Raw genomic sequence first — 25,546 nt, 5'->3', positions numbered from 1 at the left:
GATCATCAGATGCGTTCCATCCCGCTGACAGCCCATGAACGTTAAGTAGACGCATCGCAGTTTTTGTTGTACGCGCAGAGCAAAATGGAGCGAATTTTGTATTGTATGCGCACCTGAGCAACCTAAAATGTCCCTGACTGCACCTCGCAGCGGCCCCTAACATGTCGAAATCCGCCTCGATCCCACAGCCGGCTCGGGTCCAGAAGGTCTGTACTCTGTGGACGCATGACGACAACTTTTCCAGAGATGAGATTATCTTCAATGCCGAAAAGTTCCCAGAACTACCCACTAGTGCTGGTGCGCTCCTCCAGATCGTGGCGATACATACCGACAACGCCGTTCGAGACTTTCATACGGAATCCAAAGCCGAGACGCTGCACAACGATGCGAACGGGGATAGCCACCCAAAGAGACATCGTCGGGATTCGATAAAGGTAACCATCGATGAAAATGGCTCGACCATCCCGGACGGCCGCCACATTGATGCGGACAAGGCCTATGTCTTCGTCCCGAAAGCGCTTCCTGTGACTATGGAGTCAAAGTATCCAAATCTGCACGTAAGTCGTAGTCTGACCGGTCAGTCTACACAGCTAATGCCGACGAGATCTCTATATCAGAGAGGATTGCCAAGGTGTTCGGATTCCGCAACAGGATGCAGGTCGTAGTGACGGAGGCTGATGAGGATGCGCACGAAGCGCATCACGTTGAGATTGTTTTCCGGGATGAGTATCTCGCACGCGCAGACATGTGGCGTATGGCGATTGCCGAACTCAGCAAACGAACAGTCTATCGCGGCCAAAGGCTGCTTTTCATGGGCACCATCAAAGCCACGATCAAGCACATATACATCAACGGCCAGTCGGTCCATTCTGGCTACTTCTCACCCAAGTCAAAGCCTATATTCCGCAGCGAATCAGCACGATACACACTGTTTATCCAGATGTCCAGGGAGATGTGGGATTTCGATGCTGAAGGTGCTGGCGAGATCATGTTCAACAAGGTTGTAAGCGGATTCCTTCCAGACTTGTTCAAGAGATGGCTGCGGATAAATGCGCGACACCTGGTCACCATTATCCTCTTCACGAGAATGCAATACGACGGGGAGCTTCTGGCCGATCGCCCGGACGGGACCACAAGCAACACGTGCTCCGAGTCGCATTCGGGCACTTTCCGAGACTACTATAGAGTCGTCGTAAGCGACATGGCCAGTGGCGACTGGATCAACATTCTCTACCAGCTAAAGAAGGAGTTCAGGATGTTTCTGCGGGAGGTATCCCTGGTCCGTAAGCCAGCAAAGCACGTCGCCAACGACGAAACGGGGTCTGAAGACTCAGCTGCTGATGTCGTCGTGGCTGGCCGACCTTCTTCCGCAAGCCAAGGCAACATCCTGGAAGCCATCAACCTGGCAGCGGCTCAATTTGCCAAAGACCACATCGATCGTGATCTGGTCCGCACGGGCATCTCAGTCATCGTTGTTACTCCAGGCACTGGCGTCTTTGAGGTCGACTACAACATGCTCAAGTTGACTACGGATACTCTGATTGGATCGGGCATCGGCATTGACTTGGTGTGTCTCTCGCCGATGCCGCTTCACTCTGTGCCCCTGTTCAAATACCAAACGCCCCGTTCGGTGTCCGACTTGAAAGCTGAGCACGACAGGGAACAGCACGTTTCCCCGAGGATGTCGCGGACAGAGGAGGACAAAACTCCCCGCCAGAGCCAACCCAATTTTGGCTCCATGTCACGCGCTTCCACCGTGCGACACATACCGATGGACGTATCCACCGACTCATCAGACGGATGGAGGTTCGCAATGCCGTATTGGGTCGATGTTTCGTTCTGGTCTGGGACGTCTGAGGAGATTCTGGAACTCACAAAACCACGAAAGGCTGACAAGATTGTAAAAAAGTCTCGCAAGAAAGGTCGTATTTTCTCTCTCCGGTGCCGGCTGTACGAGCTGCAGATGATGGGTGTCATGGAGAACGAGGTGGGTGACATTGCGATTCCTTACCTTGAAGAGGACCCAATGTATCCACACCATCTGCGCGAGTTGTTCGAAGTGAACGGGGACGGTCCGCATGTTACACCAGTAACCAAGCCCTCTGCAGCTGCGGCGGGCTCGTATTCTTCGCGGGGCGACAGAGAATACACCGAGGATCAGCTGGACGAGACAAGAGCTGCCCAAAAGGCCTGGATGGAGGCATACGATGGCGGAGTCTTCTCTCCTCTCATAGAGAGGCACTCTGCACTGGACCAAGCTCAAGCTCGCAGGCGGAGGCTGAGCGATGAGACTACCAGTGGATCTCCGGAGCTGGCACGGAGTCTGCGTCTTTCTTCTTCGTTCCGTAGTACGGGTCCGTCCTTCGCAAAGACAGCTCGGCCGCCACCGGAAACGAACTTTCCGCAGCTAATGCGTGAGAGATCGAGAGAGATCGAGAGCCAATCCCCGCGAAGCAGCACATTTCACATGCCAAGCAAAAGCGAAGTCGCACCGCGAGCTGATGTCTTGCGGCGGCAGAACAATATGAGTAGGGATAATGCTAGTGCCGGGCGCCCTATGGTACATGAGAGAGGTGGTTCCGGAGACTCCCAGGATCGTCGCCAGGCTGGAAGTTCTGCCCAGAGACATCCTCCAGCCCCAGCTTCAAGCCGTGGGTCATCTCCTCCCAGGCGAGCTGGACTCTTGCCGGCTAGTACTGGGACGCCAGCACCAGCTAAGCCGGAGCTGAAGAACAGGCCTTCCAATTGGTTTCTTAGGCAGATGAGCTTTGGTGGAAAGGCTGCGCCGGCAAAGCCGACTCTTGGCGATGCCACCATTGACATCAGCCAGGGGACAGTGAAGCCTGCAATGCTGACTGTCGAGAAGAACCAAAAAGGCGCCATTGCGGAACGGCTAGCGAGCACTCGCCATACTTCTACGGGAAAGCCGTCGCAGCCGATTGCGATAAAACCTGCATCGCGCGCAGGTCCTACATCGGCCGAGTCTCTTGCGTCCGACCGCGCAAGCCGCTCGGTCGAGACCGTGAGGGTAGGACGGTCCGATCGCTCCAATGTGCCTTCGCAGCCTGGTTCAGTCGTGAGGGACCCAGGGTCGACATTCTTACTTGCAGGAGCGCGAGGTGCGGGTGAGCACGTTGGGCCGAAACCAGACCTTTCGTCCAGTGGAGGTGGCAGAGAGGCTCCCCGAACGTTGTCTCCAACAAGTGCGATCGCTCCCTGGGCAGTCTTGGTCAACCCGTGTAACCCGAAGAAGAACAGCATAACCTCCCAGAACCAGTACCGGCGCTGGCATCACGTCTTCCCCAGGACTTTGAGGACAGGCACTGTAAAGTGGAGGTCGCTGTGTTCACCTGCTGCCGTACCGCTGACCCACGAGTGGTTCCCTTCCGTTGACCAGATAGCAACCGAGTACAATGAAAGCCCGTACAAGATTACGCAGAATGAGGACGACGATATTCTGGAAGCGCCAAAGAGCCGAGAGTCTCTCATCAAAGAGCTGATTGCTTTTCGCCTCTCCCACGGGTTCCAGATCGTCGTTGGCTCTTCGGTAGCGGAGTTTTCAGGCCGGCAAGAGAAGACTCTCGCCAGTATCCTCGATCCCGAGTACATGTCTAGTGATGGAGACACTGTTTTTATGAGTGTTGGAAACAACATCCATCAGCTAGTATGCGTGGCTGGGGGAGAGGTAGAGGTAAGGAGATACAACAGGAAGCCCACCACAGCACTCGAGTCATCTGCTGGCATCGATACGCCTTTCTTCTACAAACCTTTTATCCGCACTGCGTTCGAAGATACATATGACCCTCGAGAAGTTGCACTACGTCCACCGCGGAGAGAGTACAACTGGAACATCATCGACACCTTCTTGGCTGGTTATCATGACGAGTTTTCAGAAGTACTGCGCTTCTGGCGGGCTCGCTTTGTTCTGATCCCAGTCGACATACCAGCCATGCATCGGAGACCGTTGCCCATGCAAGACTCGCCTGAGGAGATCCGGCTTGAGGGGATTCGCAAGCTCACCCAACTGTGGCAGAAGTTCCGCTACATTCCCCCAGAAGAGCGCTACCTCCAGCCAGCGTCCGTTTTGAAACAAAAGGACTCGAATCCGCTCGCGATCGAGTACCACACCCGCGACCCCTCGGCGGTCGTTGCGGCCGGCCCGGACCACTCTCTGCTCAGCGACACCGACAGCGAGTTCCAGACGTCCATCTTCTCCGACGCAGAAAAATACCACACGTCTAGCATAGACCTCAAGAAGCTCGCAGAAGACCTGCAGGGCGAAAAGGGGATCCAGATGCTTGATCGTCGATGGCATCTCAAGCTGCACTACAATTGTTTTCTGGGCTTTGACCTCACCAACTGGCTACTCTCAAACTTCAAAGACATTGAAACGCGGGACGAGGCGGTGGACTTTGGTAACGAGCTGATGAAGAAAGGCCTCTTCCAGCACGTGCAGGGACGGCATCATTTCCGCGATGGCAACTTTTTCTTCCAGATCGCGGCAGAGTACAGGGCTCCACGGGCCGAATCTCGAACTGGGTGGTTTGGCATGCGCAAGACGGACAAGTCCGTTCCTTCAACGCCGATGGCAGAGGCGCCTCGCACGTCGCCTCTTCTACCAAAGCACACCAAGTCACGTCCAGATACTGCCGATTCCTCATCCAACAGCTCTGGTTCACTCGACGAGGGGGAAAAGACACCAACACGCGGCGAATCACACAAGCGAAAGGTCGTCATGTCTCGCGTTATGCGCTACGATGTTGACCCTAGAAAGCGATCGTACCGGCCTGAGATCATCTCACTGCACTACGATCGACTGCATAATCCCGACAACTGCTACCACATCCGCATTGACTGGATGAACGTTACCGCAAAACTCATTGAAGACGCCATCGTCACGTGGGCTACAAGCGTAGAAAAGTACGGCCTGAAACTTGTGGAGGTACCCATCGCGGAGGTGGCGGACATTGTTGACCACCATCCGTTCCGTTCGCCCTATCTAGTCAAGCTCGCACAGCAGCCTCCACAAGCTCAGCCTGAGGCTATGTGGGACTCGACGAGCTTCTCTCCGCAGTATCCGAAAACCGACAAGTTTGCGTATCACAAGCTCCTGCTTCGGAGGCTCAACTTTGTTTTGGACATGGAGGCAGCGAGTGCCTTTCCGCCCGATGTTGAAGTGACCTACTCCTGGGGCACGCCCGATTACAAGTATACCCAGTTCATCCATAAGAGCGGAGGCCTGCTTGCTCAGATATCCGACGATGGAAATTTCCTTCTGCTAGCAAACAGGCTCGCGCATAACCGTGCCAGAGACCACAGCAGGATCCGGCCTGTGGATCCCTACGAGCACAAGAAAGCGACCACAGACGGCAGTCAGAGCAGTCGTTTACCGTCGACACCTGCGGTGGAGCGCGGCAATCCGCACCGCAGTCCCTTTGCAAGTCCTCTGGCACGACCGGTCCAGGATGCCAGTCTCCTCCACACTGCACTCACATTTCACGACCCGAGATCCGCAGCGACCACTTCAGCCGCTGCGTCAAATATCACCCTCACTCCCGAACAGGTCAAGGACGAGGTCGAGGCTTTCTGCTCCAACGCCTCGCTGCTGTCTACGTTCTACGCCGAAGCTTTCCGCCATGCCCCATCTCCGTCTCCGCGGATTCTGCCGATAGGAGAAGACAAGATCCCGAGCTTGGGATTGCCGCCAGCGATCAGCATTAGGGACGCCAGCCCAGCCACTGGAGGCTGGACACTAAGTAGCACATTTGGGGGGCCTGGTGGAATAGCTGGTCGTAGGCAGGGCAGCGAGGGGAGCATGTATAGCTTGGGGAAGAGGGGCAGTGTGGTCGAGGGCATGGAGAGAGCACCGAGACGACAAAATAGTCAGGGGAGCGCCGGGACCGGAACGTAGGCACGGATGATGAATGTATTGTGCTACCGGGTTATTGACGCCGTTTAGAGGCGTAATGATATGACATTCCTGGATTTCTACAAAGGCAGTGAGATGGTGTGTTACCCTTGCTTCCACACGATCTGATGCACGTGGAGTGGGGCACGGCTTAGGAAATAGCCCCTCGCTACTGGCGTGCTTGAACCCCGCTAACGGACCCCACGCGAGCGGCTTGCCAAAAGTTCGTACCCAAACTCGACGTCGGCGCAACGTCGAGCGCAGCATCATGGCCCTACTCGAGCTGCTGGAACAGTTGCCAGCTGGTCAGCTGCATGTCTCACTACAATTGTACACCACTGACATGCCACAGAGCTGCTCTTCATATGGCACCAGCACCGACTCCCCATCCTGCTGGCTGCACTACTAGTCGCAACGGTTGTGCGTCTTGCCATCTATTCGCGCGATCGGAGAGAGAAGCTCTCTGTGTCGCCAGCGCCCTCGTCGCCGGTCCAGGAGAAGCCCGCCGTCCAGCTCAAACCCGAATGGCTGCCCGAACATACCACGACACTCAACCCGCCGGTGCTTAACATCGACAACCATGCCGGGGACAACACACGAGCGGTGGCTGCAAAAGTGAAAAAGGGGCCCAAGATGGTCAAGGGCAGGAAGACACCGAAGAAGCTTGTAGCGCCTCCGACGTTCGACCACCAAGCGGACAGAATACAGCCACTGGTCTTCTTCCAGTCGCTGTCTGGCACGACGGAACGTTACGCGAAGCAGTTCGCGGGAGTTCTCTCCGAGTGGACGAGGTAGGCTCCGATGCGCAGATGGTTGTGAGCATCGCTGACTGTTCATCTAGGGGCTGCGATCAGTCCAAGTCCTTCCTCGAACCCCAGACGCTCGACTTATCGTACATTGAGCACGACGACTACTTCATCAGCCCGCCCAAGGGCGACGCCAACGTCAAATACTTCTACATCATCCTCGTGCCGACGTACAACATCGATACCGTCTTGGACGTCTTTGTGGAGAGCCTGCAGGAGACGCACAACGATTTCAGGATCGATACGGCCCCCCTGAGCGGTTTGGTTGGATACACTGTGTTTGGTTTTGGCGACAGGGAGGGGTGGCCGACTGAAGAGGAGGGTTTCTGCAGTCAGTCGCGGGAAGTGGACAAGTGGATGGCCCGGCTGACGGGCAGGAAAAGAGCATACCCACTCGGCATGGCAGACATCAAGAGCGAGGCCGAGGGGAGGCTGCAGGAATGGAGGGTGGGCGTCCAGGATGCGCTCGTGGAGATTGTCCAAGGACGAGGACTCGGTGAAGGCGTACCAGGCAGTGGAGACCCTGTCGAAAGCGACGAAGAAGACGTCGCGGATGAAAACGGCCAGAGCACGCGAGTCGACGACGTTGAAGACCTGGGCTCGATGGTAAACTCTTCCGCCGAACAGACGCCCATCGACTTTACGACCTACAAGAAATCCTCGGCCAAGTCCCAATCCGTCCAGGCCCCCAAGGAAATGGTTCCCACCACCTCCCCTACCTATGCCGCTCTCACGAAACAGGGCTACAGCATCATTGGCTCTCATTCAGGCGTCAAGATCTGCCGGTGGACCAAGTCCGCTCTGCGAGGCCGCGGCTCCTGCTACAAGTACTCCTTCTACGGCATCGCCTCGCACTTGTGCATGGAAGCCACGCCATCGCTCTCGTGCTCGAACAAATGCGTCTTCTGCTGGCGGCACGGCACAAACCCCGTCGGCACGACATGGCGCTGGATTACCGATGCTCCAGACACAATCTTCGATGGCATCACCGCAGCGCACTACAAAAAGATCAAGATGATGAAGGGCGTGCCCGGCGTCCGAGCCGAGCGCTTCAGCGAAGCCATGCGCATCCGCCACTGTGCCCTGAGCCTGGTTGGCGAGCCCATCTTCTACCCGCACATCAACGAGCTCCTCGGCATCATGCACCGGAACCGCATCTCCACGTTCCTTGTCTGCAACGCCCAGCATCCAGCCCAGCTAGCCTCCCTGATCCCCGTGACACAGCTCTACGTCTCCATCGACGCATCCAACAAGGACAGCCTCCGCAAGATTGACAGGCCCCTGCACCGGGACTTCTGGGAGCGTTTCTGTGCCTGTCTCGACATCCTCCGCAACCGCCGCTTCGAGCAGCGCACCGTCTTCCGCCTTACGCTCGTCAAGGGCTTCAACATGGCGGAGGAAGTGCGCGGCTATGCGGATCTCGTGGAACGCGCGCTCCCTGGCTTCGTCGAAGTCAAGGGCGTTACGTACTGCGGCACCTCCGCCGCTGGCTCTGCCGGCCTTACGATGGAGAACGTCCCCTTTTACGAAGAAGTCGCCGAGTTTGTGACGGAGCTGGAAAAAGAACTCAACAACCGCGGACTTACCTATGGCATCGGCGCTGAGCACGCACACTCGTGCTGTATCCTGCTAGCTGATAGGACACGATTCAAGCGCAACGACAGATGGGCCACGAGAATCGACTTTGAGCGCTTCTTCGACCTCTGCGAAGGCAAGGTGCAGGGGACGAGAGTGGAGGGCGGGGAAGTGGTGGGCTGGAGACCGGAAGACTACGTTGGCGACGAGACGCCGGAGTGGGCGCTCTGGGGAAACGGCGGCTTCGATCCTAGAGACGCGAGAGTGTACCGGAAGGGCAAAGGCCCAAAGGCTGGCGAGGCAGGGAAAGCCACCGCGGCGGCGTTGGACTTTTAATCACCAGATGAACATCAAGTAAAAGAAATTGAACAAAATTCATCATTGTTCTATGCATTGTATTCGTCAAGTCATAATCCATGTGGCCAGCACTATATAGCTGCCCACTCAACCGAGAACGCCCTCACGGACTCGTTCTCCTGCGAGTCTACATCAGGGTTCTCGCCGCCAATCATGTACGCCTTCTTCGTGCCTGTGCCGAGACGTCCCCCACCGACGACATCGAGCAGGTCAAACTTCTGGTCCCAGCCCAGGCCGGTGGCAGCAAAGTGGCTGTGGTACCGGAGCGGGTCGCCTGGGTACACGTTGTAGTGGCACCCAAAGCGCAGCCCGGGCATGTGGTAGTAGCCCTTGGAGTGCAGATAGCGGAACAGCGGGTAGCTGTCCGGCACGGCTGGCGGAGGGACAGAAGGGTCTTTTGCGGGTGTCTTGAGAGGAGGATAGGAGGTTGTCGGTGTGACGTAGTGTTTCTGCGCGGCGACGCCTTTCGGCGCACTGCCCTGCACGGGAACAGCTGGCTCAGGAGCAGGCGAGGGGGGCGCCGCGTCGAACAGCGAGACCTCGGCGGCAGAGTCAACCTTGGGGGCCTTGACCTGCACCCAGGAGTCTGAGAAACTAGAGCCTTTCATGATGAAGCCTAAACCAGAGCTACCGAGATCCGAGCTATCAGTGACTGAGCTGGCCAGACTGGCGACGGCCTTGGCTGCCTTTGCTGGCGCCCAGGAGTCGGAGAAGCTGGAGCCCTTCATGATGAAGCCCAACCCAGAGCTTGCGACGCTGGAGTCGTCTGCTTGGAGCGTCTCTTCCGACGTCGTGCTCGCAGCAACGCCCCTCTCGACTTCCTCCCTCTTCAGACCTTTCTCCTGCAACGCCCTCTCCTTCCGCCGCTCGGCCAGCTCGGTCTGTTCCTTGGTAACGTCCTCGCCGCGCTTGTCCATCTCCTCCATGTACCGCAACCTGTCCTCGCGGCTCATCTCCGCAAAAGCCTTCTGATGTGCCTGCGCATCGTCCACGACATACGCAGCGCCTTTATCGACGAGTACCCGAGCCTCTTCCGGCATGAGTTCAAGTGGTACGCCCAGAAAAACGTTCTGTTGGCTGAGGTTCGGTATCGTGCCGACCAGGAGACCGCAGATGTTGTGCGTGCGACGGCAGTGCGCAATAACGTCCACATCAAAGAGCAGGTACCGGCCAGCGACGAGGGATATGGGAAAGGGTTCTTTAACTGGGTTGGGAGCCGGAGCTGCCGCCATGGTAGGGATCTAGCAGAGGCTGCGTTAGCTCCTGCGAGACGAGTAGAAGAGCGGTGAACGTGATCAAGAGAAATGTCATAGTGTGATATACAATGCTCAGCAGTCCGTTAAGGCTATGAGGATTGACAGATTTTCGTTTGTTTAAATCATGTAAGAAAAGTAGTAGAAGGAATTGATGCTTACCTACATGGCGGGTGTCGTTGCGAGAACGAATGTGGGACAAGAGACGAAGAGCTCGAGGTTGAGCTTTTGAAAGGCTTTTAGTTTCGGCCCACTTTAATCCGCTTGGACCTATAGCGTGGCTCGCTCGTGATTCGCGAGCGGCGACGCTAACGCTCGGCTTACTAAGAACCTTGAACGGCGTGCAACGGCTCGTATCCGTAAACACGATCCGCCTCGAGCATCAACACCAAAAAGCACAAATGGGGCCGCCGTACTTCACGTCAGCCAACGGCCAGGATGCCGCGCCGCCAAAGACGTACTATGAGCAACAGCGCGAAATGCTCGTCACTGAGATTGCCCAAGTACGTGCAGCCAAGTCACCACGGAGCGCACTGCAGTCTCCAATTTACCTCCCAAACATGTAAATTCTAACAAGCGCAGAGCCTGGAAGTGGTCTTGCAAAACATTAACAAGCTGAACCGGTCGCTCGAGGAGGTGACATCGGTCGGGAACGAATTCGCGCCCGTCGAGTCGCTCTGGAGCCACTTTGAGAATGTCATGGCCAAAGACCCGAACGAGCAGCAGGAGGGTGCGCAAGAAGGAGCCACGGAGCACGAAGGCGAGACAGAGGTGCCCCAGGACCGGAAATGAGCGTTTGCAAGGAGACACCCTGTTAGCTTTTAGTTCGTGGAGGAGAACGCGCCCGGCGTGCACGGCCAGCCGTCGGACAGGCATGCAATAAGGAATATGATGTAATGATACCCCAGGGCGAGTCATGAGCACGGGCACGAACGTCTGGAAAACAGGCTCTGGATCGCGAATACCGGAGTTTGAGCGGTGTTGCCCCGTCATTGCGCTATTTCACGAAAAGGGACAAGTACATGTACTGGGAAAGATTACACTTGGAGATTATCCTAGATGCGTAAATATACTACATCCGGCTCGAGTGGCACCGACAGATTCAGAAATACACTTCATTCCTTGCCATGCAAAGGCAAGTCGGCGCCAACTCCGGCCATGCGTACATACAGAATACCGAATACAGATACAGGGAAGAAAATGCTGCTACGTGGACCCAATCGCTGTCCATTCTCGTGTGAAACAAAACCCAAACGCCAGCCGACCATGTGCATGAAAAGACTTCCCTACAGGCAAGGGGAAGCGAACATGTGCAGACAGTGATGGAGGTGAGCCGTATGTGGTCATTAAACATCTTGATCGTGTCGTCCAGCGTCGTGAATCTCGATATGCTCTCCTCTCGACAGACACAGGCTACAGCACCTTGCAGCCGCTGCGCTTCTTCTTCTTGCCGCCCCCGGCCGGGAACGTTGATGTGTTTCCTCTTGACGAGTTAGCTGTGCCGACGCGGCGCTCTTCTTGCTCCTTGTGCTCCTCGCCGACGGCCATTGTGACGGCCATGTCGAAAATCTCCTCGACGCCGTCTTGCTCTTTACTGCTGCACTCCATGTAGGCAGCGCCCATCTTCTTTGCGACGGCACGTCCCTGCTCGGTGGTGACGGGCGTCAGGCCCTGTGTCTTGAGGAGCTCGATGCAGTTCTTCTTGTTGCGCAGGTCAGACTTGAGCCCCAGGAGCATGAGAGGCGTTGTTGGGCAGAAGTGGAGGACCTCTGGGTACCACTGGGACTGTTAGCCGCGCATGGTGAATTGCTCGAGGCGTCTTACCTTGTCCATGACGTTTTCTAGTGAGTTGGGGCAGTCGATGGCGAAGCACACAAAGATGACGTCGGTCTCGGGGTAGGAGAGCGGCCGCAGCCTGTCGTACTCCTCCTGGCCGGCCGTGTCCCACAGCGCAAGCTCGACCATCTTGCCTGTTGGCGGATGGGGCGTGTGCGTGATGTAGTTTTCAAAGACGGTCGGTACATATTTCTGGGCCGCATTAGCATGACATGGCGTGTCTCTGGCGGGGCGCCTACCTCTGGGAAGTTGCCGGAGCTGTAGCTGATCAGCAGACATGTCTTGCCGCAGCCGCCGTCGCCGACGACGACGAGCTTCTTGGAGTAGGCCGGGGGCTCGGTGATGGCGGTGTCGCGCGTGTTGGTGGTTCCATAGGAGCTGACGGTGCCATTGCTGTTGCGCTCGCTGGGGGTGCGGGCGTGGGTGCGGACGGGTGTGATTGACGAAACCGGTGCCTTTGTGCTCTGCTTGCGCCGGAGGTAGTCGTAGTTCTGCGAAGGTGCGGTGGCCATGTCGGAGTGGGTGCGGCAGAGTGCGTCGTGTCAAGCTTCAGCCAGAGGGTATCAATATGGAGAAGGAAGATGGTGTTGGAGAGTGTGTGGGGAGCGCGTGGTCGGGGCTTAAGAGTCGGATGTTGACTGTTAGAGTGCTCGGTCGCATATGGCAACCACGCTATGTCACCACCGGCTCGCTAAGCTGCCGCAGCCCTGTCCCTGTCGGTCGCTGGTACTGCAGCCCACCCACAGCCTCGTCGTCTTACATGCACACACATCGCCCGGCGCTGGACATGCACGTTCGACTGACCCGCCCACCCCCTTTCTGCGACCGCTGCCATGAGTCCGCGACATGATGCGCCCGCCGACAGCGTAGCGACCACGGAGCCCAAATTGGACGCCGGCAACAAGGGCCACGACCACTACGCCCAGCGCCTGCCCGCATGGCGCAATGCCCTGCGCAACCGCCTCATACCCATTGTGCGCTGGGAGACACCATGGCTCGCGCTGATGCAGGACAAGCTGCGCTCGCCCGCCCTCGACTCGTACTTTGCCTATACCGCCAACCTCGGCACCCACACCTTCTTCATGGTCTTCCTGCCCATCCAGTTCTGGTGCGGCTACACTAGCATCGGTCGAGCGTATGTCGGGCGCTGCCATTCGCCATCGTGCGACGTCTGACGTGCACAGGACTGTCTTTATGCTTGCAGCCGGTGTGTACGGGACTGGCTTCCTCAAGGACATGCTCTGTCTGCCCCGCCCCTTGTCCCCTCCCCTCGCCCGCATCTCCATGTCCGGGTCTGCTGCGCTCGAGTACGGCTTCCCGTCGTCGCACTCTGCGAATGCCGTGTCCGTCGCCTTCTACGCCATCTACATGCTGCGCCAGTCGGCGGACCAGGACGCCTCCAATTGGAACACGGGTCTGCAGGCCCTCTTCTACTTCTACGCACTCTCCATCATCGCGGGGCGCTTGTATTGCGGCATGCACGGATTTCTGGATGTCCTGGTCGGGAGCATAATGGGTGCCTTGATTACGGCCTTGCAGCTGGTGTGCGGGGACTGGATGGACTCGTTCGTCTTTAGTGGAAGTTATGTCGACATTTTCATCGCAACTCTGGTCGTCTGCGTCCTCGTCCGTATCCACCCGGAGCCCGCCGACGACTGTCCGTGCTACGACGACAGCGTATCCTTTTCTGGCGTCGTCATTGGCATCAACCTCGGTGCATGGCACTATGCGCAGACTGGCTACGCTGTAAGAGACGCATACCCGTCGTCCGTGCCATTTGACTTGGAGAAGATCGGGCTGTTCAAAGCGACTATTCGCATCCTGCTTGGTGTCGTCGTCATCTTTGTCTGGAGAGCGACTATGAAGCCTGCTCTGTTCACCATACTGCCCCCCATATTTCGCATTCTAGAGCAAGCCCGCTGGAACATGCCACGTGCCTTTTTCCTGAACGCCTCCAAGTACAAGTCTATCAAGCCGTTCGCCGACGACGACAACGTCATTCCACCTGCATCAGAACTGCCGCATATGCTCAAGAACCTCGCCCACCCACGCAAGAGATCTGTATCTGTCGGACCGCAATCTGCCGCCGATGCCTACGAAACGCTTGCTTACCGAAACCGCAGACGGCGGGAAAGCGTCAATTCGCTGGATGGTGCTGTGCCCGAAGACTCGGCCTGGGTCCCGACTCCAGCTGGCCTCGACACACCCAGCATCGAGAAGGGCGAGCCGCTGCTTGGTACTGGTCTCCTGCCCACGCCCATGGCATCCCGCGTGCATTCGTACGAGCAGATGATGGGCACAGGAGAAGTGCAGATAAAGGAGAAGAACACAACTCCTCCAGAGAGCGATACGGACGTCGCCGGCGACGTCTACAAGCTTGCACAGAGCCCGACCGAGGAGGAGAATGAGAAGCGGGAGATTTTCATGAAGCTTACGACGCCACGAGTGCGCTACGATGTTGAGGTTGTTACGAAGCTGATTGTGTACACTGGTATGTATCGCGCATAATCCTTACAGCGGTGGCTGACCATGAGCAGGTATCGCATATATAGCCGTTGCGGGTAACCCTATCTTGTTTGAGTTCTTGGGCCTGGGCATGGGCGATCAGTCGTAGTTTGCTGGTCACGTTTTCTTGCTGTGTATTTTCAGCAGCTGCCGGTCTTGACGGCCATCTAATGAAATCGTAATGTGAATCAAACATGATCTTTTAATGTCTCAAACTCGGCTCATTATGAATAATCGTTGACGTAATCGACACATTTGAAGCGAAATAGGAAAAGGACCAGGACAGACTCCTATTGACGTTGCAAGACGTGGGCAAGACCTCTATGTTTTCAACATACCCCAATATCATTAGTGCGTTCAATACAGAGCGTATACTCCTATGCATACGTGCCACCCTTGACAATCTCCTTCGTCTCGCCCATGGTGCCAAAGCAGCAATGCTCGACCTTCCCCAGAGGCCCCTCCCTGGGATCATCCTCAAGCAGCACGCCAAAGCGTAGCTTCGTCTGTGTCAGCTCTTTGGGAAAAGGATCTCCGCCCAAACATGCCCCCACACTCAAGTGATCGAGGGTGGGATTGCGGGTTGTGGCCATGATGCGGGAAAAGAGCACGTCGGATGCTACTCCGTTCTCGTACAGTGACCACGCACCAACGAGCATAAACGCAAACGTGATTGCAATGACGATGGCGTACCCGATCCAGAGGGAGCGTTTGTAGTACACATACACCATCATGGTACGCGATTTCAGACACGGCACTTCTTGGTTCTGCGCGACGACCAGTCTCGGCTCATTGAGAAGGGTGATGAGTATGTCCTCGAAAAAATCTTGTATCTCCGTCTTCAGGTCCACCAGCGGATACGAAGTGCTGCTGTTGGCCAACCGCGTTTCAGACAGGTCCGAGTAGGTGATGAGGACTTTTTGCAGCTCGATCTTGCCGCGGAGAAAGCGACGCAAAAGCGAGCCCATGGTGTGGTACGAGGCTGTTAGCTTGTACTTTTCCACGTCCTGGGGCTTAACGGGATCTTCGCCGATGACGGGACGCAGAAACACTCGCTCTCGACGCACTGCAGACTGTCTGGGGCTGTATGTCATGTCAAATGTGTAGTTGGTATACTGCATGACGCATTTGAATATCCTGGGCTCGTGGACGTTTCCCCATCTAGCTTTATATGGGCTGTCATCTGGATACGGTTCGGACGTATTGATGCTGTGGCAAGTCAGTATATTTCGCATGAGTTTGTACAGGGAAACGTACGCGTACCCGATCCAGAGAGCGGGTTCACTTTCCAAGACACCCAAAGACGTCCCGTTTCCCGGATCCTGATGCCCGTACTCTCCTTGATCTACGTCCGCAGTATATACAAGCCTGCCGTTCGGTGCAATATCAGCCAAGTTGAAAGATGCGGTGGATCCACTAGCATCGTCAATGTCGTCGCATTTGTACCCGGGTGCAATGAATCCAATCGTGTACGTGCAGTTCCAACCGGATCCACAAAACGCTGTAGATGCATTCTCCCGGGCCTGTGGCTTCTGCATGTAGACACTACTAAATGCCAAGCGGCGCGCATTCTTCGACGGCTGATCGTAGTAGTCGAAATAACTCCCATCTCCAGAATCTTGTTTCTCCTCTCCAGCTGACTCAGTGGTGTTGTAGAAGTTTAAGCTCTTTAGCAATAATTTGCTCCTGTCCCGAAAGTCGTATGTAGACTCCTGGGTAAAGTTCAAGGTAGCTACAGAGCACGTCGCAGTGTCGTTGAAGGTCCTGAGCTCGGATGTGAGCGAAGCCGGAGACAGCACGGATGCGAGTGGTAGCAACTATATTGTCAGTACAGATACACCAGAAGACTTGCAGTCTTACCCAAGTACATGCGGCCATCAGCGTGGCAAGCTTGCCGTTTCTGATCATTTCCCAGTTCAAAAAGAACTGCGTCGGATCTTCCGTTGCCGAAAATAGGCCATCGATGCCATTGATCGTCATCGCCTTTCGCCGAAATGTGTACCAGATCCGCTGGCGATTACACATGATGACAGTCCCGACAAGGGTGCTTTTTACAAAGAATGCCAGCGCCGTCCCGTATCTTACCATTCTCAGTTGCTCGATAGCCGGCTGCCCGTCAAGACGCGCATAGAACAAGTGGTGGCCCACTGCTGCCGCGAACCCAGTCAGGAATAACGTTGCGATGAGTGCTGGGGTAGTCCAATATATGTGCCATTGCGCCAATTCCCCAGAGCGGCGATCGACCAGAGCTTGCGTGTCTGCATCCCAGGCTTTCCTATGGTAGCGGGAGTTTGGGGTGTGTGTTGACTCCCCCGTCGAGCGTGCGGAGAGAACAGGACTTGTGTATCCACGAGCACGCTCATATTGACTCTCTCCGAGTGACAGGCCAAAATGTGCCCCTGGCTGCAACCCGTCCGTTGTGCGACCGTCCTGCAACCGCTGGGATAGATAGGCGAGCTTGATAGAGTCGGATTCTGAGCGCAACAGTTCGCGGGGTTCGCGACGCGAATCTGGGGAAACGTCTCGCGAGGAGTAGGCCGATTGAGGTCCTAGGGACATCATCGTAGTTGGATTCTGAGGATCTCGGAGACTGCGACAGTCATGGGAACAATACCACGGTGCTGGCGTTCAGCTGAGGGGTTGCATATGCGACGCAGCGAGTGTACACAACATCTCAACAAGACGACGGCGGGAAAACGTCATGGGTGCGCACGCTGTCGCATTCCCGTTTCTTAGGAGATTGAAGCAGAAACAGACGGTGCTGAGCCTCTTCCCAATCAACTGCTCCGGTGGCTGCTGGTAGGCCACTAACGCACTAAGCGCTACTGCATGAGCGTGGCTGGAAGCTGAGGAACTTGGTGGCGGAAGCGTTCCATAATCTCGACGGGCCGACCTGTGAGTGCAGTTGATAACTATGCGTGAGGGTGTTCGGGTTCAAGTTGAGTGATGCTGTTCCTGGTGCCAAGCTGCGTCGAGAAGCTGGACACACGAGGAAGCGCATATCCCTCAATCGCACCTAACATGATAGGTTGCAAACTATAAACAGGGCAAGTGCGCGTGGTGGCCAGACTAGATATGGTCTCAGGGGTCATATAGGCTGCATCGGCTTTCGCGACAGCACTAGAGGAGCCGCAGTCGAGAAGGAGAGCTCCTCTTATCGACCGCCTGTGTCGCAGCAGATTCAATGTCGACATAATCAGGCAAACGTAGTTGCCCCGGCGGTGGCATGTTCACTAATGAACGTGTCGCGCATAGAAGCCAGTGGAAGACAGAGCGGGGCGTGTAGGCACGAAACAACGCGACATGCGCGCGTTTCGTTACTGGCGGACCCACCCGCCTACACTGAGCTTACAAATGCCGCTTCGAGAAACGGACTTTGCCGATATCTGCCATGTTGGAACGCTGTCCCATTCTCTAACCTGCGCGTTCGTCGACGTTCCGAGCAATTCCCGGCGATGCAGGCACCGCAGTTCTGACGGATCCGACTTCTAGACCAGCAGTCGACGAGCAGAGCCGCGACAGGCAAGCCGCTATTGGATCTTCCCCATGCTGCCGCTCATGAACCAGCCTGACGATCTAGGATAGTCGTAGTCTACAGGCAGCTAGGGCCAACACGTGTAGCAAGGCGGCCCCTGTTGTTCTTGCGTCACTATTCGGACCTTCCACCACCCCACATGGACATGGCAGTACATAAAGAGCAGGCACCGTCATGGCAAAGACGTCACAAAACTTTAAAATCTCTGAGCTTTACTTGAAATACCGCAATATCCCTCTCCAAGTCATCCCACTACGCACAAAACAACCACAACATGGCTCCATCAACGACGAAGGCATGGACCGTCCAAGGCAAGGACGGCTTCGAATCTCTCAAGTTCAACGAGCAGGCCAAGGTGCCTGAGATTGGGGACAAAGATGTTCTCGTCAAGGGTGTGTGCAGTCCGTTGGAAGGCCAATCGCAGCAATTCTGACCAATTGACAGTTCACGCTGTGTCACTAAACTTCCGTGACCTCATCATCCCCATGGGCAAATACCCCTTCCCAATGAAGGACAGCATCATACCCGGCTCAGATGGTGCCGGTACCGTCGAGTCGGTCGGCAAGCACGTCACACGCTTCAAGCCTGGAGGTTCGTATCTCTCTGCCCAACACGGATGCATGTAGTCTAATATGTTCCAGACAAGGTAGTCACGCTCTTCAACCAAGGTCACATCGCCGGCTCCCTCGACGCAAAGTCTGTGGGCACCGGCTTGGGAGGCGCTCTTGACGGCACCCTCAGAGAGTACGGCGTGTTCGATGAAGCTGGCCTCGTCCCTGCCCCATCCAACCTAAACATGCTCGAAGCCTCGACCCTCTCCTGCGCCGCCCTCACGGCCTGGAATGCTCTTTACGGCCTGGAGTCGCGCGCTCTCAAGCCCGGTGACACAGTCCTCACGCAAGGCACCGGCGGTGTATCCATCTTCGCGCTCCAGTTCGCAAAGGCAGCCGGCGCCCGCGTGATTGCTACCACGAGTTCCGCAGAGAAGGCCGAGCTCCTGAAGAAATACGGTGCCGACCACGTCATCAACTACAAGGAGACACCCAACTGGGGCGAAGAGGCTGCAAAGCATACACCCAACGGCGCAGGCGTACAGCACGTTGTCGAAGTCGGTGGCCCGAGCACCATGGCGCAATCTCTCAAGGCCGTTGCTATCGATGGAGTCATTACCATTATTGGTTTCATCGGCGGCGTCGTAAAGGAGCAGCCTACGTTCCTCGACTGCCTGAACAACCTCTGCACTGTACGCGGTATATTGGTGGGCTCAAGACTGCAAATGGAAGACATGTGCAGGGCGATTGAGGCCAACGACATTCACCCTATTGTCGATGAGAACGTGTTTGAGTTCAAGGACCTCAAGGAGGCGTACCAGTACATGTGGGATCAGAAGCACTTTGGCAAGCTTACCGTCAAGGTCGCTGCGTAGAGTTAATGTAGCATATAATATTGTACAAATTAATTCACCACCAGCAGCAACGTGACCTTTGCACAAGTTGTACAGATGGAAAAATTCAGGGGAATGGATTGGTAGTACACTAAAGTCTACGAGAGAATAACCCAGCAGTGCCTTGATGGCCGTGTCTAGTGCAAGAACAAAAACAGAAAACTGCCCGCCATTAAACATGATGCCTCCAAGGCGAAGAACAGAACAGAAAACACAAAACAAAACAAGACCAGTGCCTCGCAAATATGCAAACCAATCCTGCAAAACAATCGTGCCACTGAGGCGATGGGTATCATGGGTATCAAGGTCGTGACCGTCGTAGAGAACCTCGTAAGTGACCGAACTCCATGCTATGCGCCGAAAACAATCCAAAAACATCCAGCCAATCCATGCAATGTAAAACGAAAGTAGAATTCAGATTCGAGTGATGCGAACTTGTCACTCCAGCTCGGTGGTGGGTTGTCCGGCTAGCAGAGTGGCTGCAATACGCCTGCGCGCGTCGTCCATACCATTAGTAGCAACGACGCGGTCAGGGGCATCGCCGCGGATGAGGGCCAGAGCGTTCATGAGAGTGAAGACGCCACAGTCGCTTCCGTTGAGCTGCTGTCCGCTCCGCTGGGCAGTTTCTTTGCTCCATTCCTCGGGAATCCAGTGCTCGCCGAGCTCCTGCTTGAGGTATTCCACGAGACGGTCAATGTACTTTTGCCCGTCGAGACCCATGGAATCAAAGTACTCGATGGAGCGCTCCCGGGGATAGACCGCGAGCAGGCGCCAATGTCCTTTGTCGCAGATGGGGTAGAGGATAAGCTCAGCATCGAGGTATTGCTTGCCTTTGAGCTGAAATCTGTTGGTCCAGCGCGAGGTATCGGAGGTCTGATACCAAAAGGACGAGAAGGCGTGAAGTGGAGGTGCGGGGCCGTTGCGTTTGTGTGCAAAGCCCACCTCCTTTTTCTTTGCGGCGACCAGTATGGAAAGATATTCGTTGACAATGTTGTCGTTCAACCAGGCCCTGGGATCGCCGTTGAAGTCCCGAGGCAGCAGTGTCGCAAAGTCCCGAGCATACAACTTCTGTTCAATGACCCACTGGCTGGCGTTGCGGCCGTGGTTGGTCTTCGCTGCGGCACCCTGCAGAATCTCTTCTTCTCCAGGAGTGAGCGGCGCGACAAGTGGTTTTGGTGGCGGTGGAGGAGGTGGTGCGAGAGCAAGTTTCCTCTGCATCTCTCTCTGGAGATCCTCGAAAAGCTCTAGTGACAGCTGAGATTCCTCCAGCGATTCATCTGGGGCATTGAAAGCGTCGATAGAGACACCGCGCCATCCGCCATCCTTGGCGGGAGAATCGAGAAGCGTAATCTTCGGGCTGCTGGGTGCTGAAGAGCCGGGAGTGGATGCTGCCTCGCTGCCGTCTGATGCGCCGCGATCGGTATTCTGGAACACATCGTAGTAGTTCCTGATCGGACTGGAGTTTATGGTCTCTAGCGTGGAGTCGAGCATTTCGCTGACTCGCTCATCAAAGTAGAAGGCCTTGCATTTAGCACTCTTTTCCCAGCGCACTCCCTTTCTGCGTCGCGGAGTCGGTGCATCAAGCAGAAAAGACAAGTCGTTTTCGTATTCAAACTCTGTGGGAGCTGGCACAGAGTCAAGTTGCATCGGCGAACCATCAGATTCTGATGGAGAGTTGTAGAGAGAGTGTGTGTGTGGCTTGTCGAGAGGAGATGCGTATGATAAATCATCTGTAGTGGAGGGGTCTCCATTGGCTGCCTCGGGATTGGTTTGGTTCGACTGGGTCTCGGTGGAACCTTGTTCCGCAGGCTCCGTCGGAAGCGCGGCTTGTCTGCGCTTGATATCATTGCCAAGCTGCACCTTCAACAGCTGGCGTCGCATAGGTGTAACCGTGGGGATTTTGAAAGCACGATGGCCATTGCGACTTGATTTGAGGAGAGAGTTTGCGGATCCTTGCGCTGATGGTGTCGGATCCGGAGCGGCGTTTACAGGAGACTGGGAGAAGAGCCATGCCGGAGCTGCATTGTCGCAAGCGGGCGATTCGTATACATGGTCGTACGACTGGAGAGACGGAGTCGGGCTCGTTGGTGAGCCAACCTGAGGGGAGTCCCAGAACGCATTGATGGGAGAGCCAGTATGGTAGTTGCGTCCCGGGGTTGACGTGAGAATGCTGTCAAAGGAAAAGTCGACATTGACATCGAGGGATGTATTTGCGTCTCCAGAATTGTCAAATTTGGCGTCGAGGGAGGTGTCCGCGTCATCAGAATAGCGCAATGTGGGTGTAATCGCCAAATCATAATCTTGCGTATAGGCTGATGACGTATGTCGGATTCGCGGGTCGCGGAACTGGCGCGCCTGCCTTTGGCTTTCGCGACGCGTTTGGTTCGCGCGCGCGCGCATTGAAGGTGAGGGTGTCGCGTACTCGTCATCGGCCACACCTGCGGCGATGAAGCGCTTCTTGCTGGAGCCAACCGAGGAGATGATCGGGATCGCCTTGATCGTCTGCCGGCGGAGGTATCGGTTCGCGAGGCGCGCTGGGATTGAGAGCAGGCTGACAACGCTGACGGTCGCAGCCCACTTGCCGAGCGTGCTGAAGAGAGAAGCGCGCGGAGGTGTGACTTGCTCAGCATCGACGGCGTAGTCCTGTGGCCATCCACCTGGGACATGTAGATAGTCTATAGAGGAGGGCGTGGGGTGCTGTGTCTGCCATCGTTATGAGCTTCATCCAGGTCTATATCCACAGCGCGCACTCACCTGCAGTTGTGGAGCGCCGGCGCCATTGGCAGTGACCACTGGCACATCCGCAGGTGTGCTGGAGAGGTAGGCGCTGTATGCGCGTTTTGCGGGCATTGTTGCTATTGCTTGTCGCGTTGGTGGCTGCGATGGGCAATAGTGACAATGGAGTGTAGAGTGGAGAAAGGACGAGGGTCGCGGCTGCTGCACAAAGATGCCCGCAGTAGCGTCCGCGCACTCGCACGGACCCGGCGGCAGTTCGCGCTAAATCCTCTGCGGCTCTTGGTACCCGGCGCGGACAAACGATTCTCCATTGCGGCCAGCGCTTCCAAGGTTGTATATGCCTGCGGTGTGTGGTGTTGATTCTCCCATATTCCTGTCATAGACCCTGCTGCCGCCCTTGATATCCCCTCGCACGCCACACAGTCTCTAGTTATACGAATCCCCGAATTGAAAGTCGCTCCCGCCTGCCGCCTCCATTCGCGTCTGCTGCACGTCATTGGCCGAGTTTGAAGGGAAGAACCCCTCGACAGCTCTACACCACAGCAACCGATCGACCACCCCATCTACACCGATCCCGCACCCCCACAACCATGGATACCAATATGGAGGATGTTAAGATGCCAGAGCCCATGCAGCTGTCGTCTGCCCCCACGTCTGAGCCGACCACAATCCCCACGCTGGATGGCTGGATCGAGAGCCTCATGAGCTGCAAGCAGCTGGCCGAGAGCGACGTCCAGAGACTATGCGACAAGGTATGCGACATTGTCTCGCGCAGCAAAACTGTCCGGTTTGCATCTTCTGACGAGCATCGTGCTACAGGCCCGCGAGGTACTCCAGGACGAGTCCAACGTACAGCCAGTGGTATGTACCATCTCCCACGACTCTGACATCCGCTCACCTTGATACAGAAATGCCCCGTCACAGTCTGCGGCGATATACACGGCCAGTTCCACGATCTGATGGAGTTGTTCAAGATCGGCGGCCCCAACCCGGACACAAACTATCTGTTCATGGGTGCGTTGCCTGCCCCTGCCGCATCTATTCCTACTGACACCGGCAGGCGACTATGTCGACCGAGGCTACTTCTCCGTCGAGACGGTGACCCTTCTGGTCGCGCTCAAGATCCGATACCCCCAGCGCATCACCATCCTCCGTGGCAACCACGAGTCCCGCCAAATCACGCAGGTGTACGGCTTCTACGACGAGTGTCTCCGCAAGTACGGCAACGCCAATGTTTGGAAATACTTTACAGACCTGTTCGACTATCTGCCGCTTACTGCCCTGATCGACAACCAGATCTTCTGTCTGCACGGCGGTCTCTCTCCTAGCATCGACACGCTCGACAACATCAGGGCGCTCGACCGCATACAAGAGGTGCCCCACGAGGGACCAATGTGCGACCTGCTCTGGTCCGACCCCGACGACAGGTGTGGCTGGGGAATCTCGCCCCGTGGTGCAGGATACACGTTCGGCCAGGACATTTCGGAGGCCTTCAACCACAACAACGGCTTGACGCTAGTGGCACGTGCTCACCAGCTGGTCATGGAGGGGTACAATTGGTCGCAAGACAGGAATGTCGTGACCATCTTCTCGGGTAGGCTATGCCCGTTCTGTCACTGAATGTATGACTAACACTTGCAGCACCCAACTACTGCTACAGATGCGGCAACCAGGCCGCCATCATGGAGATTGATGAGCATTTGAAGTACACCTTGTAAGTTTTCTCCCACTGACCATTTTTACATTCTCTAACACGAGCACAGCCTGCAATTCGACCCTTGCCCCCGCGCTGGCGAGCCCATGGTCTCGAGGAGGACCCCCGATTACTTCCTCTAGATGGGCTCTTGTCTGGACTCTTACCACTATCTTAGCACAGCGTTACATTTGGAAGGCATCACTGAATACACTGTGTACGATTGCGTTCCTGGTCACCAAGCCGTCAGAAGTGGCGGGCGATGCGTGACACTGACGTGCTCGCTTGAAGTAAGGCTCGCATTGTCTAGAAGACCCAAGAAGCCATACTAGAGACGCGTGGGAATGTTACAACAGGTTGTGATGCAGCTTGTGCAGACTCATAATGCTGGAGATTGATGATAGTGTTTGATTCTTCTTTCATGTGATGGATGTTGATGTCTCGACAAGATGCTGCGCGACTGATGTCACGAAATGTTACAAGCCGGCCAGTCCACGACCCTCTGAAAATCTTCATTTCAGACTGGGTGTTTACCTTTGGCCCAGCCAGAGGAAGAGTGTTTGCACAGGTTCTTTCTGGCGTGATCATGAAATTGGCGTCTGGTGTGTCCATGGCTGGTGATACGATTAGCACTGTTAGCTGAGTCAGCCGCCTCTGCTCTTGCAACTCGAACTTTTGTCCATTGCGAACATCTCGAGCCACACCACAGCGCCCGCCATGTCTTTCACATTCTTCCGACGTCTTGCACGACCCTCGGTCCTCTCCGCAGCCCCATTCGCTCCGGCGCGATCAATACGGCCCTCCATCGCCGCCACCGCTTTCCAGCACAGCACGCCGGCCTTCGCAGTCGGCCCAACACCAGCACAGCGCGCAAACAAATGCACATTAATACAAGTCTTGCGACAAGGACGGATAGCGCAGAAGGCGCGAAAACTGCGATCGCCGCAATTGAGGGATAGACCGGAGCTGAAGGGCGTATGTCTGAAAGTGGGAACGACGAAGCCGAAGAAACCCAACTCGGGCGAGAGGAAGATTGCGAGAGTCAGACTGAGCACGGGCAAAGTCATCACGGCGTATATCCCAGGAGAAGGTATGAAAAGAGACGTGGAATTGTAGCGGCAGAGGGACTAACCAGTGATTAGGGCATAATGTACAGCAGCATTCGGTTGTCATGGTACGGGGTGGCCGCGCGCAGGATTGCCCTGGTGTCAAGTACCATTTGGTCAGAGGAGCGTTAGATCTGGTAAGCAATGCAGTCGTCAATGTGAACGAGAACACGACGCTAACAAGTTGCAGGGTGGTGTTGGTAGCAGGATCACCTCGCGGTCCAAGTACGGCACAAAGAAACCCAAGACGGCGTAGGCGAAGCTGCTTTGGAGTGTATACAACTGTATTATACCTAGCATCAACGGCGTTGGAATATAGAGCACTTGTATGCCATGTGTGCATGTAAGATGACAATTGAGGACTCGGTGCATAGATGCTCGACGGCTCAGGTATACATGAAGCTCGTTGTTATCAAGTTATGGACCAAAGCCGCTACTCTGTGAACAGGACCAAGTAGAATGTTTTGTCCACCCTTGAAGTTAGATCTGACCAGGCACTGTTGCAATCATACAGTCTGAACATTCGAGCTCATTCGTACTAGAATATGTAGTACGTGGACTCGAGATATGCATTACCACTAGGAACGACCGTGACAAAGAAGCCCATTTGTAATAAGCTGTCTTCTAGCAAGACCTGCATTCCAAGGCTGTAACTTATTATATTTCTACTACATCAATATAAAATATAGCATGTCCCTAACGCTTTCAAGTGTTGGGTACACAAGCCCATACACCTCGGAGCCGGGGCGGAGGTTACCCACGTTTGTAGCTGCAGCCCGCCCGCTCGGGTCG

At 55.7% G+C, this 25,546-nt stretch overlaps 10 protein-coding genes across 10 annotated transcripts; 6 read left to right on the top strand and 4 right to left on the bottom strand.

Moving 5' to 3' along the window:
- Positions 1 to 161: 161 nt before the first annotated feature.
- Positions 162 to 8,625, top strand: ACET3X_002644 (uncharacterized protein; the record flags this gene model as incomplete). Its single annotated transcript, XM_069449410.1, has 5 exons — positions 162 to 557; positions 605 to 5,792; positions 6,064 to 6,213; positions 6,261 to 6,699; positions 6,750 to 8,625. The coding sequence occupies 5 exons, from the start codon at positions 162 to 164 to the stop codon at positions 8,623 to 8,625; spliced, it is 8,049 nt and encodes a 2,682-aa protein (XP_069309191.1).
- A 92-nt stretch (positions 8,626 to 8,717) lies between these two features.
- ACET3X_002643 (uncharacterized protein) lies at positions 8,718 to 9,878 on the bottom strand (the record flags this gene model as incomplete). Its single annotated transcript, XM_069449408.1, has 1 exon — positions 8,718 to 9,878. One exon carries the CDS (start codon positions 9,876 to 9,878, stop codon positions 8,718 to 8,720), a length of 1,161 nt encoding a protein of 386 aa, XP_069309190.1.
- A 422-nt stretch (positions 9,879 to 10,300) lies between these two features.
- On the top strand, positions 10,301 to 10,691 carry ACET3X_002642 (uncharacterized protein; the record flags this gene model as incomplete). The annotated part of the gene is made up of 2 exons (XM_069449407.1): positions 10,301 to 10,402; positions 10,482 to 10,691. The coding sequence occupies 2 exons, from the start codon at positions 10,301 to 10,303 to the stop codon at positions 10,689 to 10,691; spliced, it is 312 nt and encodes a 103-aa protein (XP_069309189.1).
- Positions 10,692 to 11,312: 621 nt separating this feature from the next.
- On the bottom strand, positions 11,313 to 12,247 carry ACET3X_002641 (uncharacterized protein; the record flags this gene model as incomplete). The annotated part of the gene is made up of 3 exons (XM_069449406.1): positions 11,313 to 11,678; positions 11,724 to 11,927; positions 11,975 to 12,247. 3 exons carry the CDS (start codon positions 12,245 to 12,247, stop codon positions 11,313 to 11,315), a joined length of 843 nt encoding a protein of 280 aa, XP_069309188.1.
- A 321-nt stretch (positions 12,248 to 12,568) lies between these two features.
- On the top strand, positions 12,569 to 14,349 carry ACET3X_002640 (uncharacterized protein; the record flags this gene model as incomplete). The annotated part of the gene is made up of 3 exons (XM_069449405.1): positions 12,569 to 12,870; positions 12,920 to 14,226; positions 14,273 to 14,349. The coding sequence occupies 3 exons, from the start codon at positions 12,569 to 12,571 to the stop codon at positions 14,347 to 14,349; spliced, it is 1,686 nt and encodes a 561-aa protein (XP_069309187.1).
- A 268-nt stretch (positions 14,350 to 14,617) lies between these two features.
- Positions 14,618 to 16,265, bottom strand: ACET3X_002639 (uncharacterized protein; the record flags this gene model as incomplete). Its single annotated transcript, XM_069449404.1, has 3 exons — positions 14,618 to 15,449; positions 15,498 to 16,057; positions 16,101 to 16,265. 3 exons carry the CDS (start codon positions 16,263 to 16,265, stop codon positions 14,618 to 14,620), a joined length of 1,557 nt encoding a protein of 518 aa, XP_069309186.1.
- Positions 16,266 to 17,638: 1,373 nt separating this feature from the next.
- Positions 17,639 to 19,230, top strand: ACET3X_002638 (uncharacterized protein). Its single transcript, XM_069449403.1, has 3 exons — positions 17,639 to 18,167; positions 18,220 to 18,366; positions 18,417 to 19,230. The coding sequence occupies exons 1-3, from the start codon at positions 18,050 to 18,052 to the stop codon at positions 19,199 to 19,201; spliced, it is 1,050 nt and encodes a 349-aa protein (XP_069309185.1). The 5' UTR covers positions 17,639 to 18,049; the 3' UTR covers positions 19,202 to 19,230.
- A 427-nt stretch (positions 19,231 to 19,657) lies between these two features.
- On the bottom strand, positions 19,658 to 22,069 carry ACET3X_002637 (uncharacterized protein; the record flags this gene model as incomplete). Its single annotated transcript, XM_069449402.1, has 2 exons — positions 19,658 to 21,922; positions 21,974 to 22,069. 2 exons carry the CDS (start codon positions 22,067 to 22,069, stop codon positions 19,658 to 19,660), a joined length of 2,361 nt encoding a protein of 786 aa, XP_069309184.1.
- A 273-nt stretch (positions 22,070 to 22,342) lies between these two features.
- On the top strand, positions 22,343 to 24,033 carry ACET3X_002636 (uncharacterized protein). Its single transcript, XM_069449401.1, has 6 exons — positions 22,343 to 22,707; positions 22,775 to 22,816; positions 22,864 to 22,969; positions 23,016 to 23,549; positions 23,597 to 23,669; positions 23,719 to 24,033. The coding sequence occupies exons 1-6, from the start codon at positions 22,546 to 22,548 to the stop codon at positions 23,789 to 23,791; spliced, it is 990 nt and encodes a 329-aa protein (XP_069309183.1). The 5' UTR covers positions 22,343 to 22,545; the 3' UTR covers positions 23,792 to 24,033.
- Positions 24,034 to 24,365: 332 nt separating this feature from the next.
- On the top strand, positions 24,366 to 25,010 carry ACET3X_002635 (mitochondrial 37S ribosomal protein uS12m; the record flags this gene model as incomplete). The annotated part of the gene is made up of 3 exons (XM_069449400.1): positions 24,366 to 24,738; positions 24,791 to 24,891; positions 24,945 to 25,010. 3 exons carry the CDS (start codon positions 24,366 to 24,368, stop codon positions 25,008 to 25,010), a joined length of 540 nt encoding a protein of 179 aa, XP_069309182.1.
- Positions 25,011 to 25,546: the final 536 nt, after the last annotated feature.

Source organism: Alternaria dauci, chromosome 2 (genome assembly GCF_042100115.1).
Source record: "Alternaria dauci strain A2016 chromosome 2, whole genome shotgun sequence".
In the NCBI taxonomy this organism is placed as follows: domain Eukaryota; kingdom Fungi; phylum Ascomycota; class Dothideomycetes; order Pleosporales; family Pleosporaceae; genus Alternaria; species Alternaria dauci.
The sequence above is the reverse complement of the archived record's forward strand: the minus strand, read 5'-3'. Positions and strand labels throughout refer to the sequence as shown.